This window comes from Sorghum bicolor, chromosome 1 (genome assembly GCF_000003195.3).
Source record: "Sorghum bicolor cultivar BTx623 chromosome 1, Sorghum_bicolor_NCBIv3, whole genome shotgun sequence".
In the NCBI taxonomy this organism is placed as follows: domain Eukaryota; kingdom Viridiplantae; phylum Streptophyta; class Magnoliopsida; order Poales; family Poaceae; genus Sorghum; species Sorghum bicolor.
Genome location: NC_012870.2, coordinates 31,161,025 through 31,181,818, shown reverse-complemented (window position 1 = coordinate 31,181,818; position 20,794 = coordinate 31,161,025). Strand labels below are relative to the sequence as shown.

Genomic DNA, 20,794 nt, shown 5'->3' with positions numbered 1-20,794 from the left:
TCGAGACTCCCAAACCAAATCACCGTGGAGCGCGGAAGCGGCGAGGCAAGAGTAGCCATCCGGAAAGTAGTGGAAAATCGGTGAAAAACACGCAGGACCCCTACCTGGCGCGCCAACTGTCGGTGTTTTTCCCCCGGGAGGGTCACACCAACGAGTAAATTTGTATGCGTGCTCCCTTTTCCGGATGGTGATGCAAGGAAACACAGAGATTTATCCTGGTTCGGGCAAAAGAAGGCCCTACGTCCAGCGGGGGGGAGAGAGTTTGTATTATCTTGCACCTAAGTGCTTGTACAGGGGCGAATACAGGCGTGGTGTGAAGTGTGGAGTTTTACTACGTATGAGCGTGGTCTTGTGTTGTGATGTCCCCCTCTTCTATTCCTGAGTCTCTCCTTTTATAGCTCCAAGGAGAGACACAGGGTACATGCGTAGATGTTAGAGTAGGGATCGATAGCCGCATGGAGCGCTGACCTACTCGAGGCTTCCGTACGGCATGGTCTCGAGCCGTCCCATCTTGATAGCCCGGTGATGATTACGCGTGCTCCTGCGTTCTGCCCTGCCAGCCGCCTTGTGCTGGTTCTGAGGTCGCATGCTTGTATGGTACGGTGGCGGATCCGGCGGGGTAGCTGTGGTGTTGTCAGTCGACGCCCAACTTGTCCCTGGGAAGGGACCTTGTTCGGTCGAGGGTCGGGCGCCGCGTAATATGCTGATATCTGGAGCGCTGACCTTGGGTGTCTCGAGGGGGTCCCGATTAGACGTTCCATCCTTGTTTCCTGCGTCCTGACACGCCCTGGGTCGTTCGGTGGGAAGGCTGCAAAAAGAACGATGGGACGGAAGCTTGTTCCCTATCACGCCTTCCGTGACCCGTGTGTTAGGTGGGGAAGCGTCAGGTGCATTTAATGCTCTGGCCCGCGTGCGCGCGTCAGGCGGCGGACAGTGTCCTTGCGCCCGACGCCTCTCGGTTCGCTCGAACCCGCTTCCGTTTTCGACGGCAGTCGTCGCTCGAGCCCTGACCGATTCGCTCGACGCTATTTCCGTCTTCGAGGCCGCGACCGTTGACGGCGGTGCATACGTAAGATTAGAGCGTCGAATTGAGGGTCTCGACCTTCGTACGGGCAATCTCATAATACGCATCGCTGAGGGTACCCCCTACCGATACCCTCGACAAAATTGCTTCCAAATCCAACAAAAATCGGACACAACATAGACAAAAAAAAAGAAAATGGAGTTTAAGTACAATATAAGTGGATCTCTTTCGTGTTTCATTAGGATTCAGAATCAAAAATCAAGATCAAAATTAGAAAACGAATTGGATGTTAGATCATGACTACAACAACACGAAGATTGTGAGCATGGATCACATCAGAACAAAGCTCATCCGCCGGTCTCGTTCTTCAGTCACGGTCTTTTCCTTCCCCACATCGGAACCAACTCGATTTCCACCGACCCCCAAATCTATACCGAAGTTTTTCCAAATATGCAAGTGGTGCAAGGGACCAAACTTAGACTGAATTGAAACCACCACGTCAATCCAAATCCCAACCCAAAATCAGACTGAATCTAGAAGACAATAACTTATAAAATCAATTTTTGTTATTTCGTCTACCGACCTCTATAGCAATGACCAAAAATCCATTCATACACGAATCAATCAAAAGACACAATTAGAGAAAGAAATAGAATCAAAGAAATCAGAGAAAGAATTAAACAGGGGACGAGCTGTCCCTCAAAATCGAGGGGACGATGCGCGCCACTCTCCGTTAGCGCTTCTCCTACCCACGGTCTTCTCCGGCGCGTGGACCTTGCCAAGATTCACCATCCTTCGTTCTTCTCCTACCTATATGTGTGTCGTGCCTGGCGACCGACAGTGAGCGAGTGCCAAGTGAAGAAACCCGTTTTCTCTATGCATATAGCGTAGTTGTCTACTTTACATTTTCTGTATTATTCACTGCCATTTGGGCCCGGTTGGCCAGACTCTGTAAGAAGGCTTAAGAGCCGAACTCGTACTCTGGAAGGGACATCGAATCTATCTGAATAGAAAGCAGCCAAGGCTGAGGGGTTTGCCTCGCCGGCGCCCTCGTTCCGTATACCTTGCTCGTGCTCACGTCGACGGCGATCGCCGGCGGCCACGGGTGTGACAAGTGGTATCGGATTCATCCATCCTTGGCGTGGGTGTCGAGCTTCATCACCCCTCCTCATCGCCCGTTACTCGCTCGTCGCTGCCATCTCCCTCAACTCGCAAGTGACGGACCCAGCTAATCCACCCATCTTCCACCCCTGCTCCTCATCTTCCACTATTTCCTCAATTTCCACCCATTCTTAGGCTCCTGTTTGGTCGGCTTGCGTAGATCGCGATTTTAATTCCGGTGGGCAGACTCTTCTCGGGTCACACCCACAAGGTGTTCGACCAGAGAACCCAGAGGTCCCCCCTTTGGTTGATCAGGTCCGCAAACGATTTGAATGGCGCCTTCCACCAGATCCACCTACACAAACCCACCCTTCACAGATCCGTCACTATCTTCGGCATTACACCTCACCTGGGGGACTACATCAACAACCTGGTTCAGCGGCGTGAACCTCTGTGAGCACTACCAATTCTGCTCTTTTACATCTTTTGGCACGTTTGAAGGCACGACAAGGGTTGCAAGGAACCTGTTCTTGCGTAAAATTCCATAGCCTGCCCCTTCAAATCGGTGCGGTGGCGTTGGCGAGAGAGTGTCCTTGATCTTGGGTTGTGGGGCAGCTGTTCCCGTGTAAAATTCCTCGGATCAGCCTCACTCTCAGGCGGCAGTGTCAGGTAGCAGCAACACAAAGGGGAGGATTCTTCCAAACCTGTTGACTGCTCCCGGATTGTTTTTCTATCAGTCATCACGGCTTCTATCAAGTTATCGAAGCAAACACAAATTATCTTGGACATCATGTCCAAGAACACAGAGGAAGACAAGTCTCGTTGGGATCAAATGATGGAACACCTTGACCTGCTGTTTTCCAGAGTGGATGATATTGGCACAGTTCAACAACAAATGAAAGCACAAATGGATATCAGAGGGGCAGCAATGGACAGCTATTCAGAGCAACAACAATTGATAGCACAACAAGTGAAGGCCAATGGGGCTGCTGTAGCTCAGCTTACACTTCGGACATTCGCTGAGGAGGCCAAATATGATGATACTGCATCAGCATCTGAACTCTCTGATGAAGAGCAACCCTTTGAGAACCTGTTTGCCAAAGACAAAGATGTGCAGAAACCAGAATCCCACAAACAGAAGCAATCACATCCAAAATATTACAAGAAGGATACCAAGGAATCACTAGAAAAAAAGAAGGACCACAAAGAGGATTCTACACACAGGCAAACCAAGACCTTAGGTCCACCAATGCCTAAGATGCTATTCCCAAAGTTTGATAGAACAGATCCAAAGATTTGGAGAGACAACTGTGAGAGTTATTTTGAGCTCTATCAGCTACCAGAAGGATGAAAGCCCTAGTTTGGTTTTGGATAATTGATGAAACCCTAGTACTAACCTCTATGCTAAGTGTGTGTAGACATAATGAGGTTGGTACATGCCAAGTGTTGGAGCAAGAGATGATCATGGTGATGACCACAAGGTGATCAAGTGCTCAACTTGGAAAAGAAGAAAGAGAAAAACAAAACCCTATGGAGATCAAGACAAAGGTATTGCTTAGGGTTTTGGTTTTGGTGATCAAGACACCATTGAGGGTGTGATCACATTTAGGATAGATAGCCGTACTATAAAGAGGGGAATTCTTTGGCTAAGCGGTTATCAAGTGCCACTAGGTGTCATTGTTCATGTGCATGCATTTAGGACCTAGTGAGCTAACTTAACTCCTTCAAAGAAAATGATTGTGAAAAATGCTAACACACGTGCACATGTTGGTTTACACTTTGGGGTGTTGGCACACTTTGAGAAGGAGGTGGAGTTTGAAGGGTAGAGAGAGGATGGGTTCCTCTCTCCCTCCCGCCGAGCTTGCGAGGCGGGATTCGGCGCTTTTCGAGAAAATGAAGTGCATATTTTCTATTGCGCCGATGGAAAATTTGGAGAAGTCGCGGGAGTGTACCGGACGCTGGCGCACAGGCACCGAACGCTGTGTCTGAGCGTCTGGTGTGCAGGCTGCCTGGCTCAGCTAGGGTTAGGCACCGGACGCAAGCTGGAGAGTCCGGTGCTCTGAGTCCGGTGTCCGCGCGTTTTGCAACCCTCTCTGCGCATGGGTCCGGTGAGCACCGGACGCTACCGGTGCTTAGCGTCCGGTGACCCGCAGGTTTGCGGAATTCTCTGCGCATGAGTCCGGTGTGCACCGGACGCGTCCGGTGCTGACTTGCTCAGCGTCCGGTGCACTGCAGGTGACCATTAGATTCTGACACGAGAGTTTCAAAAGGCGACACGTGGGCTGACGTTGGAGCACCGGACGCTGAGTCTGAGCGTCCGGTGCCCCTTTAGCGTCCGGTGACCTCGAGTTTTGCCCAGTGAAAGAGCCAACGGCTCTATTTGTTTGAGGGGTCTATAAATATTTGTTGGCCGGCTTAGGGCTCACTCTCTTGACATTCTAACATACTTGACATCTTTGTGAGCCTAAGCAAAACTCCCCCCACTCATCTCCTTCATAGATTAAACATCTTTGTGAGATTGGGAGTGTTTCCAAGTGCATTTGCTTGAGTGATTGCATCTAGTGGCACTTGGGAATCGTTCTAGCTGCGGTTTTCTTGTTACTCTTCGTGGTTGCCGCCACCTAGACGGCTTGGAGCAGCGGAGGAGCATTGGCACGAGTTGGTGATTGTTCGTGGCCATCTCCCGTGATTGTGAGGGGTCTTGTAACTTCCCCGGCAGAGAGCCAAAAGGTAAGTCTAGTGGATTGCTCGTGTCATTGAGCTACCTCACTTGTGGGTAGGTTCTTGTGGTGTTCTAGTGAGGACGAGGTTCGTGCTACACCTCTTAGCCACCGAACCACCAAGTGTTGGTCGACACAATGGGGACGTAGCATGCCGGCAAGCACGTGAACCTCGGAAGAAAATTTGTGTGTCTCCATTGTGATTGTTCATTGGATTTCTCCCGGTGATTGGACTTTACATTATTGATTGGTTCATCCCCTGTACGCGGCGGTATAAAGTTCGAACCATGTCTCTTACATTCCCGCAAACTAGAGTAGCTTACTTACTTGTATAGAAACTTTAGGTAGCTTTCTAGTGTAAGTAGTGACATAGCTCTTGTGTGCCTAGTGATTATATCAACTAGAATTGTTGGATAGGTGGCTTGCAAACACCCCATTAGAGCTAGAGCAAAAAGCTTCGCTTTGTTATTTACTAACCTCTTGCTCTAGTGAGTTTGTAGATTTTTAAATAGTCTATTCACCCCCCTCTAGCCATATTAGGACCTTTCAAAGGAATGTGGATTACTGCTGCCCATATCCATTTTGAAGGCAATGCAGTGAAATGGTATCAGGCATACAGACAAAATCACACTTTTCAGAACTAGAACCACTTCTGTCAGGTGATACAAGAGGAATTTGGAGAAGATGATTTTAGAACAGCCATGAATGAGCTGTTGGACCTCAGACAGACTGGAACAGTGGAAGAATATACAACAAATTTTCAGGCTTTGCAGTACACTATTACTATGCACAATGCCCAGTATGATGATATGTTCTTTACACCTCAATACGTCAGAGGTCTCAAAGAGGACATCAGGGGAGCTGTGGAGCCTCAAAGACCCACAACTGTCCACAAAGCTTCCATCATCGCAAAGATTCAGCAAGGGGTTCAAGAGAGAAGCAAGGCAAAATATCAACGATATGGTCACCACCAGAAAACAAATGTGCCACCAAGAATGGAAAACAAACCAGCTCTGCCTGCAACATCTCTATGGCGCGATAGGCAACTACGAGATTACAGAAAAGCAAATAATCTTTGTTACAGTTGTGGTGAGAAATATGTCCTAGGCCATCAAGAGGTATGCACCAAGCGCAATAGACCTCAAGCCAATGCCCTCATTGTTAATGATTTGGACAGAGAATTGTCAGAAGAGGTTCTCAATCAGCTAGCAGCAGAAGACACACTTAATGAAGATTTTGGCCACCTCTCTCTGAATGCGATAACCAGTACTGATCACACGACCTGTATCAAGCTGAACACCAAAGTTCAAGATAAAGTGATACTCATTTTGGTGGATAGTGGTAGCTCACATAGCTTTATTAGCTCCCAATTTGTTGCTCTTGCAAAAATACCAACAGTACCAGTCCCTCCACGAAAAGTGAAATTAGCAAATGGAGAATATATTGTGACCAACAAGAAAGTACAAGGACTATCATGGTATTGTCAGGGACATACATTGTCGACAGATATGATCGTTCTAGACATGCATCCGTATGATGCTATCCTCGGCTGTGATTGGCTTCAGCAAAACAGCCCCATGCAGTGTGATTGGGAGAAGAAAACCCTGGAGTTCTGTGTCAAAGGTCGAAATGTGAAATTGCAGGGCATCACACAACAACCACTACAGTTGCAGTCCATTTCTGCAACCAAAGTCTTTAACTCCACAAAAGGTAATGATGTTTGGGCATTTGTCCTTGTAGATCATGTACCAGACAAAGCCATGACTTCAACAACAAACACTTCCCATACTCCTGAAATCAACAAGCTTCTGTCTATCTATGGTGATGTATTCACTGACCCCAAATCTTTGCCACCACCAAGAGCGTATGACCATAGTATCCCTCTGTTGCCTGGATCCATTCCTATAAACTCCAAGCCTTACCATTATTCTCCATTGCACAAAACAGAGATAGAAAGACAAGTTCAAGAGCTGCTCCAAACAGGATTAATAGCTCACAGCCATAGCCCCTTTGCATCCCCAGTTCTTTAGTAAAAAAAAAGATGGCACTTGGCGTTTTTGTGTAGATTATAGAAAATTGAATGACATTACCATAAAGAACAGATTTCCCATGCCAGTCATTGAAGAAATTCTAGATGAACTCCATGGAGCAAGATTCTTTACCAAATTAGATATGAGGTCAGGTTACCATCAGGTGAGAATGCACCCAGAGGATGAGTACAAGACTGCTTTTAAAACCCATCATGGACATTATCAGTTCAAGGTGATGCCTTTTGGCCTTACCAATGCACCTGCCACCTTCTAGTGCATCAGGAACCAAGTTTTGCAGCCATTCTTGCGAAAATTTGTTCTGGTCTTCTTAGATGATATTCTCATTTATAGTGCGACTATGGAAGATCATAAGACTCACTTGCAACAGGTGTTGGCTACCCTGAGAACACACAAACTCTTCCTCAAAGAAAGCAAATGTTCTTTTGCCCAGTCTAGCTTGGAGTACCTGGGTCATATCATCTCTGCACAAGGGGTATCTACAGACCCTCACAAGATCTCAGCAATGCTTCATTGGCCAGCTCCAACAACAGTCACTGAACTGCGAGCTTTTTTGGGTCTCACTGGCTATTATAGAAGATTTGTTAAAGGATATGGCATTCTCACCAAACCACTCACTAACTTACTCAGACTGCAACAGTTCAGTTGGTCACCTGAAGCACAGTTAGCCTTTGAGCATGTCAAAATAGCAATGACAAGGACACCAGTACTTGCTTTACCCAACTTCCAGGAACCCTTCACAATTGAAACAGATGCCTGCCATGATGGTATTGGAGCTGTCCTCATGCAACAAGGTCAACCCATTGCTTATCTAAGTAAAGCTTTGGGGATGAAGCACAAAACATTATCTATATATGAAAAAGAGTTCTTAGCATTGATCATGGCAGTGGAAAGATGGCGCGCTTATTTGCAAAGACAGGAATTCATTATAGTGACAGATCACAAATCCCTAGCTTACCTCAACGAACAAAATCTACACTCTGAAATGCAAAGGAAAGCAATGACACGACTCATGGGTCTGCATTTCAAGATAGTATACAGAAAAGGGAAGGAAAACGTAGCAGCAGATGCACTTTCTCGAGTGGCTCATCTGATGGCAATTCAAGCAGTGTCTTCTGTGCAGCCAGCATGGATACAAGAAGTACTCAACTCTTATGCAACAGATTCAAATGCACAGCAATTATTAACCAGATTGGCAATTTCAAGCCCTGATACACAAGGTTATACCTTAGACAACGGGCTGATCAGACATCATGATAAAGTGTGGATTGGTCAAAATACAGCTCTCCAAACTAAAATCATAGCTGCCTGCCACTCTAGTGCTCTAGGAGGACACTCTGGTGTAGTTGCAACATATCACCGGCTCAAGAGAAATTTCGATTGGAAGGGTATGAAACAAGATGTAGAGTCCTTCATTAAGCAGTGCTCTATCTGTCAGCAATCTAAACACTCGAATACTCACCCATTGGGGTTGCTCCAGCCTTTGCCTATACCGGAGGGTGTATGGCGAGACTTATCCATGGACTTCATTGAGGGTTTGCCTAAATCACAGGGCTTCAGCGTTATCTTAGTTGTGGTTGACAGGCTCACTAAGTTCGCGCATTTCATCCCAGTGAAACACCCTTACAGTGCAGCAACAATTGCACAACTCTTTATGGACAATGTGGTAAAACTACATGGATTGCCCAGCACTATAGTGACTGACCGAGACACTGTGTTCCTCAGTAACTTTTGGAAAGAGCTATTCAAACTGTACAGAGTCAACCTCCAACTTAGCACTGCATACCACCCACAAAGTGACGGCCAAACTGAAAGGGTGAACCAATGCTTGGAGATGTACCTGAGATGTTCTCTCCAAGATTCACCAAAGGAATGGACCAAGTGGCTTTCCTTGGCCCAACTATGGTATAATTCATCTCACCATGCTTCACTGGGTTGTTCACCGTGCAAGGCACTCTATGGTTATGACCCAAATGTGGGATCCATCCCAACTATACCACCTTCAACATCAGCAACGGTATCTGAGATCATTAAAAACAGAGAATTGCATCTGGAAGCTCTCAAGGCCAACTTAGCTAAAGCTCAAAACAGGATGAAGCTCCTAGCAGACCAGAAAAGGAAAGATTATCAGTTTGCTGTGGGTGACCGAGTGTTGCTGAAACTACAACCTTACACACAATCATCAGTACCAATCGCCCTTTCCCAAAGTTGGCTTACAGGTTCTTTGGACCATACAAGATACAGGAACGCATTGGCAGCGTGGCCTATCGTCTGGAATTGCCCGAAGGCTCACTAATTCATCCTGTATTCTATGTTTCACAGTTAAAGCCATTTGTTACAGATTACACACCAGTGTATGATACACTACCGATCATCACTGACCTGGAGGCCGCGGAAACAACACCTGCAGCAATCCTGGAACATCGACTGGTGAAGAAGTGAAACACAACGATTCCTCAATGTTAGGCAACAGAATATGCCGCAGCCCCCTACAATATGCTACGGCATATCATTGCCATAATTAGCAGATGCAAATCAATTAGGGATAGCTGATTTAGTTACTATAATTAGCAGATGTAAATCACTGATTTAGTTACTATAATTAGGAGATGTAAATCAAGGGAATCACCTTTGCCTTGTAAAGGCCAGTCGGCCCTATATAATAGAAGGCGCCCCCTCCAATTGAGGTGTGGCCAATTGCCCCAATCCTAATCTTCTACATGGTATCACGAGTTCAGGCCTTGATCTCGTTCTAATCTCGATCTCCTCCTAGGCGCCGCCCTTCTCCTCCCCTTCCCATGGGAACCGAATCATCCCTCTCCTCTGCCACCAGCGGCAACCTCACCAGCGATGCTGCTCCTGCAATCTCCCCCTTCGCCACCATCAACATCAAGCTCCACGTCCCCATGACCCTTGAGTTGAAGCCCTCCAACTTCACCAAGTGGTCGACGGCGTTCGTGGCCACATGTGGCAAATTTGGGCTGCAGCATCACCTCGCCGCTGCCTCCACCTCGACTCCTGACGCGGCCTGGCTGCAGGCTGACTTCTGCGTCCGCGGCTGGATGTACAGCACCGTCTCCGATGCCGTCCTCAATCTCGCCATGACCGACGCCACGCAGACAGCGTGCGCCCTTTGGGCGGCCATCAGCGCGGTGTTCCAGGCGAACAAGGCTCCTCGCGCCATCTTCTTGAATCACGAGTTCCACTCGATGACTCAAGGGGATCTGTCCATTGACGCCTACTGCGTTCGCATGAAGGAGAAGGCCGACGAACTCCGCGACGTTGGGCAGCCCGTCTCTGAACCCAACCTCGTCCTCAACCTGCTGTGAGGGCTCAACGAGGTCTACTCTAATGTCGCCGACAACATCGCCGGGACACAGCCCCTCACCCTCGCTGCCACCCGGCACCAGCTCCTCCTCAAAGAGCTGCGCCTGCAGAACGAGGAAAAGGTGCGCACCACCACCGCCCTCCTGGCTGCTGCCTCCTCTCTTGGCGGTCACCAGCAGCAGCAGCTGCAGGGCGGTCGGCGCCCTAACACCAAGAAGGGTGGCCAGCAGTCCTCCGGCGGCACCAGCACCAACAAGCGCGTTCCCTGGGGCTTCAATCCCTGGACCGGCGAACGTGTGGCCCCTGGAGAGCGTGTCACTCCTCCTGGACAGCGCCGCCAGGGCGGTTCTGGCGTTCCTGGAGGTCCTGGTGGCCATGCTGGGCGCAACTCGGGCATACTAGGGCCTCCCCCACAGGCCAACACCGCCTTCGCTCCGCTCCAGACCTCCTCCAGTGGCTCCAACACCTCCACCAGCACCTGGGATGCAGCCGGCCTCATCGCTGCCCTGCAGAACATGCAACTGCAGGGCGACTGGATAGTTGACTCCGGCGCCTCCACACATATGTCCTCCTCGGCTAGTATGCTCACCCAACGTCTCCCCTCCTCCATCTCCTCAATAACAGTAGGTAATGGCACCAGTATTCCTGTCACGTCTAGAAGGTCACTCCATCCTTCCCACACCTACCACAAACTTCGCTCTTAATAATATTCTTGTTGCACCATCCATAGTCCGCAACCTGCTTTCTGTCGGTCAATTCACTCGTGACAATAGCTGCTCCTTTGAATTTGACGCACATGGTTTTTCTGTTAAGGATCTCAGGACGGGATGCGTGATTCTCCGCTGTAACTGCGATGGGGAGCTATACACCATGCCTGCCTCCACAGCTGCCGCTCCACCTCATGCTCTCCTGGCTGCTTCGTCGACTCTGTGGCATCAACGTCTCGGCCATCCTGCACCCGCTGCTCTAGAGCGCCTAAATAAATTGCATGCTGTTTTCTGTAATAAAGTAGACCACTCCCTATGTCACTCTTGTCAAATAGGCAAACATACGCGTCTACCTTTCAGTTACTCGCAGTCCATAACTCATGCCCCTTTCGAACTTGTTCACTGTGATGTTTGGACTTCCCCCATCAACAGTTTGTCTGGTTTTTCATACTACTTGGTCTGTTTAGATGATTATAGCCACTACTGTTGGGTTTTTCAAACTTGTGCCGGAAGATCCACTTTCCCGTCACGATGTTGGCGCCAGGGGGACGCGGAACGAGCTGCCAGGTGTTGTTGTCGATGAGGGCCTGGTACTCATCCATCATCGCAGCACGCCAGTTGGCGTCGGCCAGAGCGCTGCGGGCATGGCTGAGTGTCATCCGACATCGACACCTGTTGACACTCATGCCAAGCTATCCGCGACCGACGGGGTTCCATTGTCAGAGAAGGACGCATCTGAGTACAGGAGCTTGGCGGGGGCTCTCCAGTACCTGACGTTGACTCGTCCTGATCTGGCTTATGCTGTTCAACAGGTGTGCCTCTTCATGCACGCCCCGCGCGAGCCTCACCGTGGGCTCATCAAGCGCATCCTACGCTTCGTCCAGGGGACTCTCTCCTCGGGTCTTCACATTGGCACCGGCTCCGTCGACAAGCTGACTGCCTACTCTGATGCTAACTGGGCAGGCTGTCCAGACTCTCGACGATCCACCTCTGGCTTCTGTGTCTATCTCGGCGACAATCTGGTTTCCTGGTCCTCCAAGCGCCAGACCACGGTGTCCCGTTCTAGCGCAGAGGCAGAATATCGGGCTGTGGCTGATGTTGTGGCTGAATGCTGCTGGCTTCGACAGTTACTCCAGGAGCTCCATATTCAGCTGCCCTCCGCCACCGTTGTCTTTTGCGACAACATCAGCGCCGTCTACATGACAGCCAACCCCGTCCACCACAAGCGAACGAAGCACATTGAGATCGACATTCCCTTCGTCCGCGAGAAGGTGGCCCTTGGTGAAATTCGGGTTCTCCATGTACCCTCCTCTCATCAGTTCGCTGACATCATGACTAAAGGGCTTCCGACAGCACTCTTTCGAGAGTTTCGATCCAGCTTTTGCGTCCGGGAGCCTCCCGCTGCGACTGCGGGCGGGTGTTAGGCAATAGAATATGCCGCAGCCCCCTACCATATGCTGCGGCATATCATTGCCATAATTAGCAGATGCAAATCAATCAGGGATAGCTGATTTAGTTACTATAATTAGCAGATGTAAATCACTGATTTAGTTACTATAATTAGGAGATGTAAATCAGATGTAAATCAAGGGAATCACCCTTGCCTTGTAAAGGCCAGTCGGCCCTATATAATAGAAGGCGCCCCCTCCAATTGAGGTGTGGCCAATTGCCCCAATCCTAATCCTCTACACTCAAGTCAAAGTCACCTGGATGGGGCTGCCCTCATCAGCTACGACATGGGAAGATTACAACGTCCTCAAGAAGCGATTCCCAGATGCGCCGGCTTGGGGACAAGCGGCACCTCAAGGGGGGACAAATGTCGTGCCTGGCGACCGACGGTGAGCGAGTGCCAAGTGAAGAAACCCGTTTTCTCTATGCATATAGCGTAGTTGTCTACTTTACATTTTCTGTATTATTCACTACCATTTGGGCCCGGTTGGCCAGACTCTGTAAGAAAGCAGCCAAGGCTGAGGGGTTTGCCTCGCCGGCGCCCTCGTTCCGTATACCTTGTTCGTGCTCACGTCGATGGCGATCGCCGGCGGCCACGGGTGTGACAATGTGATGCCATGGGCCATGGCTGAGGGAGGCGACCTCCATGGATGCGGCTTGGGGAGGTGTGCACTAGCGGTGGCTCGGTGACGCACAGACGAGGAAGTCACTGCTCGGCATGGGGAGGATGAGGAGGATGGACAACGGCATCGGGAGTGGAGCACGGGGCAGGAAGCAGCAAGTTCTCCGTCACAGAGGAGTACGGCTCTCGAGAAGATAAGGCATACGATTTTACGAAGAAGAAAAAAAATACTATGATGCTAGGTGGAGATTGCTGCCTCTTGATAACAGTGTTAGTTAACGAGTGCATGTTCACTCTCGGTTCATCAAAACAAACAAAAAACAACTATACGGTGAGTTTTCTGCCCTTTCCTATTGGTACACATTTTTATCACAGTTTCTGTTGCGACATATCAATCTCGAGTTACTATTATGCCTGACCTCATGGGCTCATTTTGTTTGTTAGCCCAATTCTACGGTTGCCCACGCTTCGCTCTAGTTCTCTTTTTTCGTTTCTTTTTTTCGTTGCTTGTTTTTCCTTCTACGAGTCACCTTCTCTTTTCATTGTTTTCCAATTCGTTTCTTTTTATCCCCGACAAAGGGGGAACTTTTTGATTCAGAATTCAGAGTGTGTTTCGTTGTTTTATGGAGGCCAAATTGATCTCTAACTCTAAGTTCATATTTTCACAAAGTCTATATCATTAATCTCTCTCTCTCTCTCTCTCTCTTTCTCTCTCTCTCTCTCTCTCTATATATATATATATATATATATATATATATATATATATATATATATATATATATATATATATATATATATATCTTATTTCTCTCATTGCAACGCACCGGTATGTTTTACTTATCAGTGTTTTAACCGCAGAGGTAGCATCAACGAGTGAATTTGTGTGCGTCTTTCCCTTTCTGGATGACGATGTAAGGTGAACACAAAGATTTATCCTGGTTCGGGCAAGACAAGGCCCTATGTCCAGTGGAGGGGGGGGGGAGTTTGTACTATCTTGCACCTAAGTGCTTGTACAGGGGTAGAGTGGATGAATTCGGATTCTAACTGCGTGAAGCTAGGATGGTTAGATGTGGTGTATGCGAGTGTGATGTTCTATATCTTGTGTCCCTTGTCTCAGCCTTGCCGTCCCCTTTTATAGATCAAGGGGTGGCACAAGGTTACACGATGTAGGTGCTAGAGTAGGCCTCGATAGGGGCATGGGCGCAAGTCAACTCGAGGCCTCCGTACCGGCGTAGTCTCGACGGGTCTTGTTATGGTGTACTTGGCGATGATGGCGCGTGCGCTCCCAGAGCTGATCCCCTGTATACCACCTAGTAATTGGTCCGTATATACGCACGCCTGTACGTCCTTGCAGTCATTGTGTCGAGAGTTGTTGTAGCGCTGACTTGCCCTGCTCAACCCTTCTTTGGAAAGGATGTGGCGGCCTCGAGGGTCTGGCAGGTCAGGCGGCGTCCGTATATGGAAGTGCTGACTATTACGTCTTGAGAGGCCTTCTGACGGGACATCACGTTGGTAGCAACAGTACCAGCGCATACTTCTCTCCGAATTTTGGGATAAAGCCAGTGAAAAGGAGGATTTGATGAGAGTACGGTCCATCACCACGGCTGATGTGGCCATGGTGTTATGTGGGGGCTTGTCAGTCGTATTAAATGCTCTAAAAACTGTACCAATGTCAGGCGGCGGGGGCACACTTTTGCACTCGAGGCAGGTTGGTTCACTCAACCCTATTTCTGTAATCGAGGGTCGTTCGGCCTCGAGTCCCAAGCGTTTGCTCGAGGTAGTTTCTGTCACCGAGATTCAGGTCGATCGGCATGTTTACTAGGGGTCGAGTTGGGGTCGCGATCGGTACACGCTCTATTAGGGGTGTCGAGGCCTGCTCTAGGGTAGCCCTTGGTTCTTTTTTGGGGATATCTGTTTTGGGTACCCCCTTATTGATATCCTCGACAGTAGCCCCCGAGCCCCTGCTTGAGCACTGGTGGTCGAGTAGGGGTTCATTGGTGATCGAATTTATGTGGGGGACGCACGAGCGTCCCCCGCGGGGGTAGCCCCCGAGGCCTTGAAGGAGTCGGTAGACTCCTTTGAGGGCTATGTTGGTCTCTTCTTTCTTGGTGAGTCTATATATAATCAAGTTTGACTGTTCTAGACCCTCTTTTGTCGAGGGGCGTCAGATCCTATAGAGCCCCCGAGCCTCGTATGCTCATGGCTTTGCTGGTCTCAACTTTCATCCCACGAGTCATTTCAATCGGACATGGGGTGAGTAACGTGATGTTACCCTCGATTGGGCGAGCGTCGATGCCCTCCGTGAGCTAATGTCAGGAAATCCAAGTGAGAACCCATGCCCTGTTCGATGGGTGTTGGTTCTCAGCCCTGAGGCATTCTCATTGATGCTATACTTGCGTGCGTGTGGATACCAGTCCCGTTCGATAGGGTCTAGCGGCTTGATGCCTCCCTCCATGGGGATTCCTCGCCATCCCGCTAGTCTTAGCCTTGGATACTCCTAGTGGGGTCTCGATGATTTGATCTCGAGCCCTGCCTAGTGTTGGCTCCCCTCTAGGTGTCCCTGACTTAGGTACTCGAGAGCGACTGTTGAACCCTGGCTGAGGGCCAATCTACGCTCTCTCGAGGTTTTATCGACGGCCAGAGCTTGGCTTACCTTGTGGTGGAAGGAGTTATCATGGCGGTTTGCCTTCTTGCCCATTGGGTGCGCCTTTTTAGGAGAGAGCCATTGCAACGTCATCCTACCCAAACAGAAACTGCAAATGTCCTGTCGCTAGAATCTCAGGACAGTTAGGCGGCATGTTTAAAGCAGAAATTACCATGATTGTCGGATCTACCCATTGTGGTTAGCTCTATATATTCGAGGGGCCCGTCTTGCTGCTCGACCATGAGCTCGACTGACCACTTGGCGATTCTTCTAGTGGCCTCCCAGTTCTAGATAATCTCGCCCAAGGGAAAGGACGAGACCACCTTGATCGGGTGGCCAAGGAAGTAGTGCTGTAGCTTGTGTTGCGCGAGGATTACTGCATAGATGAGCTTTTGCACCTATGGGTATCGTACCTTGGTTTCTGAGAGCACCTCGCTGATGAAGTAAACCGGTAATTGAATTGGCAGCGTGTGTCCTTCTTCTAGCCTCTCGACCACCATGGCCGCGCTGATGACCTGAGTCGTTGCCGCAACATAGAGGAGGAGAGGCTCAGCAGGTCGAGGGGGCACCAAGATTGGAGCAGAAGTTAGCATCCTCTTGAGCTTGTCAAGGGCCTCCTCAGCCTCGACGGTCCACGTGACGCGCTCGAATTTCTTCAGGAGGTGCTACAAAGGTAGAGCTTTTCCCCAAGTCGTGAGATGAAACAACTGAGTGCTACCAGGCAACCTGTTACCTTCTGTACACCCTTGATGTCTCGAATCGGTCCCATTTTTGTGATGGCCAAGACTTTCTCGGGATTGGCCTCGATGCCACACTGGGAGACAATGTAGCCTAAGAGCATACCTCAAGGCACGCCAAAGACACATTTCTCGGGGTTGAGCTTGATGTTATTGGCCCGCAGACAACTGAACGTGGTTTCAAGGACCTTTATGAGATCCCCTACTTTCTTAGACTTGACCATGATGTCATCGACATAGGCCTCGACCATTGACCCTATATGCCCGCCAAAAACATGTACCATGCACCACTGATACATTGCCCCAGTGTTTCGAAGCCTGAAGGGCATGGTAACATAGCAGTACATACCAAAAGGGGTGATGAAGGAAGTCACGAGCTGGTCGAACTCCTTCATCTTTATTTGATGGTAGCTAGAATAAGCATCAAGGAAAGAAAGGGTTTCTCATCTAGCGGTAGAATTGACAATTTGATCAATACGTGGTAAAGGAAATTGAACTTTTGGACATGCTTTATTTAAACTTGTATAATCGACACACATCCACGTCTTTCCATTCTTTTTCTTAACGAATACAGGATTAGCTAACCACTCGGGATGATGAACCTCCTTGATGAATCTGGCAGACAAAAGCTTGTGAACCTCCTCCCTAATGATCCTGCACTTCTCCTCGTTGAAGCGGCGCAGACGTTGCTTCACTGGTTTGGAGCCGGCCCGGATCTCCAAGGCATGCTTGGCGACCTCCCTCGGTATGCCAGGCATATCAGAGGGACTCCACACAATCATGTCAGAGTTCGTGCAGAGGAAGTCGATGAGCACGGCTTCCTATTTGGCATCGAGGTCGGCGCTGATCGTCAGCACCCTGCACTTGGAGTTGCTAGGGTCGAGTGGGATCTTCTTGGTGCCTTCTGTCGACTTGAAGCTTCTGACAAGGTGCTTTGGTTCTGGAGCCTCGGCGGCGAGGGCCTCGAGACTCGAGGCAAGCTCAGTGGAGCTCTCGACTACCTCCCCATACTTGACGCACTCGACGTCGCACTCATAGGCGTGCTTGAAGGAGGAGCTGACAGTGATGACTTCCTTGGGCCTGGGCATCTTCCGCTTGAGGTATGTGTAGTTGGGGACGGCCATGAACTTTGCATATCCTGAGCGACCGATGATGGCATGGTAGGTGCCATGGAAGCCCACCACCTCGAAAGTCAGGACTACTTTTCTAAAGTTGGCCGCCGTGCCAAAGCAGACCGATAGGTCAATTCGACCTACCGGGAGGGCCTTCTTTCCCAGTACAACTCCATGGAAGCCTCCCGCGCTTGGTTGGAGCTGAGCTCTTTCGATCCCTAGGAGGTTGAGGGTCTCGAGGTAGATGATGTTGAGGCTACTGCCACCATCCATCAGCACCTTCGATAGTCAGGCATTGATGATGATGGGGTCGATGACGAGCGGGTATACACTAGGGCTGATAACGCGGTCGGGGTGGTCGCCATGGTCGAAGGTGATGGGGGTGTTGGACCAGTCGAGGTAGTGAGGCACCGCCATCTAGATCGGAAAGACTTCCCAGCACTCCCTCTTGTGCTGTTGAGATGTGAGCTATGTCGTAGGCCCGCCATAGATCATGTAGCAGTCGTGAACTACGAGGAACCCGTCATCTTCCTTGCTGACACCTCTGTCGTCGTCCTTGTCCTTCTTCTGGTCATCCTTCTTTAGACCCAGGCTGTTGAAGTATTTCTTCAGCATATGGCAACCCTTGAGCTTGTGGTGGCCCCTCCCTTGTGATAAGGACAGGGCTCCTTGAGCATCTTGTTGAAGACAGCCCCGTCAGGAGGGCCTCGAAGCTTCTTACGTTGAACCGCGACAACGAATTCGTCGTCGATGGCCTCGCGCTTGCATTGCCGCGCCTTCTTCTTCTTCTTCTTCTTCTTCTTCTTCTTCTTCTTCTTGGGTCCTCTGCTAGGGCCCTCATCGTCATCCACCCATGCCTTTCCCTTGTCATTTTCATTGCTAAAAAATGCGCCGACTGTTTCCTCGCCAGCCGCATAGTTAGCCACCACATCCATGAGCTCGTCGATGGTCTGTGGGCGATTACACTCCAGCTCTCGCACTAGGTCCTTGCACGTGGTGCCAGACACAAACGCCAAGATGACTTCGTGGTCTGGGATGTGTGGGAGCTCGGTGCGTGTTGACGGTCCTTAATGCTCACTTTTAACCGTCAACTAATCATGGAAAAGGACCGATATGCAACCAACATCCAAAATTAGGGTTTCATCTGACAAAATTCCATGAGTTTTGGTGTTTGTCTATTTCTGCAGGAGGTTATCAGGAAATACAGAGGAAAGGCCCACACGTCGGGTTTACATAGAGATATTAACGTGTGCGGCAATTTTCTATCATCTAGAAGACTCCAGAAGCCACGGGAACGAACGGGAGGCCGAGCGAGCCCGGGGGCAGGGCGCCCGCCCTCCCCCCTTGGGCGCCCGCCCAGCTACAGGAGCCAATCAGGCTCTTCCTCGCGGATCATGCTCCACCGACCTAAGGGATTAAGGAAAACCATGCGATTAAGGTCGGTTTGATCCGATGGCCCACATTCTTTTGAGGGGGCTATATAAGCAAGGCCTCATCAGCCCCTGGAGACATACCTCTTCTACAGAATAAAAGCTAGGGTTTCAATTATTCATCCAAGTAGAGAGGATCCCTCTAGTTCATCTAGTTCTAGTTCTAGTTCTAGTTTTAGTTAGTTCTAGTTGTAATCTAAAAAATAGGGAGAGAGAAGAGGAGAGCGGAGGAGGAGCCGGATCTGTCGGATCTTCCTCAACATTGTACTTTTGCTGCAACTGGTTCGTTCTTCATCGTTCTCCAAGTTCTTCAATTCATAATTCCTGAGTTCTTTAATTACTTTTATTTACATTCAAGTTATTTATTGGATTCCTGCTTTCATCAAGTGCTCTAGTCTTTGAAACGCTAGAGTAGTAATTAATAGATTAGACGTGGTGTTTAGTCTTGCAATTACCTAGAATTGCACCCAATCCTACGGATTGTTGTGGTAGCCCTAGGGTAGTGACAGCCCTAATGGTCGACGTATTCCACCTCGTTCGGATCGGTGTTTGTAGGACCGTAGTCAGAGCTTCCTAGCCCCCTTCTCATCTCTTTCTGTGGTTAGTGTTCTGATGTCCCGAAATAAATAATCTTTGAAGTAATTCTTGATTCTTAGATCAACTAGAGAAATCCTAGGAAACTTCCTCTCTTCCCACCAAGAATAATTATATACTTATCCTTGGGCGATCTTGAATCTTAATTTGTACACTCACGTTCCCTATGGAAAATCGATACTCTAGAATACTCCCGGGTGAAAGCTACATCGGTATCCGTGCGCTTGTGGATTTTTCTGTTTGCGTTTAAAATACCCAACAAGCTTTCTGGCGCCGTTGTCGGGGAACGGTAGCTGTGCTAGTTTCGAACCAAGTCGTCTGTGTATCCTTTTTCTTTTCCTTTACCACACTCACCTTACCATTTTCACCGTACCACATGGATTTCACTCCAAACCCAAATGAGCATGGAATTTATTTCATAGCCACTTTGTTTACTCCATGCTCATATGCAACATCTTCCCAATCTATTGGTCTCTCCAACATCACCACATTCAAGATCTCCAACCCCCTCTTCCTTTCTATTTAAAAAAACTTTAAAAGGGCGGTTGTCGATACATATGTCTATAATAAATATTGCAGATTCTTGACACTAGTTAACACCACTTAGATACTGGGTTGTCATCCCCAGTATGGTGCCAGAGTGTACAAAGGTATTTATAAATATCGAGGCTCTCTAGAAAATAATCTATTCTATCCGCAAGTGCACAGATAAACCACCTCATTGTAGCATTTCACTAGGAAAGTATTCCAGGTATCGTTATTTATAATTTTGCTTAAGAGAACAAGGGTGAAATTAAGATAACGATTAAATCTATCAAGGCATAGACTAGAGATAATCTTGCAAGAACATGATTACTAATGAGAAACTCGTCACACAGTCACTTACTTTGGCAGAGGGTAAGCCATAATAATAATGATAATAAAATATAAGCTCATGGGTAAATAACACAGCGATTAGAAAATAGACTACTCCTCATATATGTAAGGTGACGTCGGATTAGCTAGAGAATGGATTCTAAGTTATCTACTATCTACTAAGTCACAATCTACTTTAGTTATCTACAAGAACATATATAGTATAAAAGACTCTTCATTCATGTATAAGGAACATTGCTAAAGTAAATCAGAGCATCGCAAGACTTACTCCGCAATACAAATTCTGCCAGTCCTATCAACGGAGGGTGGACTATATAAGAATCAACGAAGCTGTCACTATCACGAACTACCACACAACCCGGCCAATAGGATATATTTGCAGGTAAATAGTATCTAAGCACCA

The 20,794-nt window shown here is 48.8% G+C and overlaps 1 protein-coding gene across 1 annotated transcript; it reads left to right on the top strand.

Annotated features, from left to right (window-relative positions):
- Nucleotides 11,572-12,351, top strand: LOC110431818 (uncharacterized mitochondrial protein AtMg00810-like). Its single transcript, XM_021451465.1, has one exon. It carries the CDS (start codon nucleotides 11,572-11,574, stop codon nucleotides 12,349-12,351), a length of 780 nt encoding a protein of 259 aa, XP_021307140.1.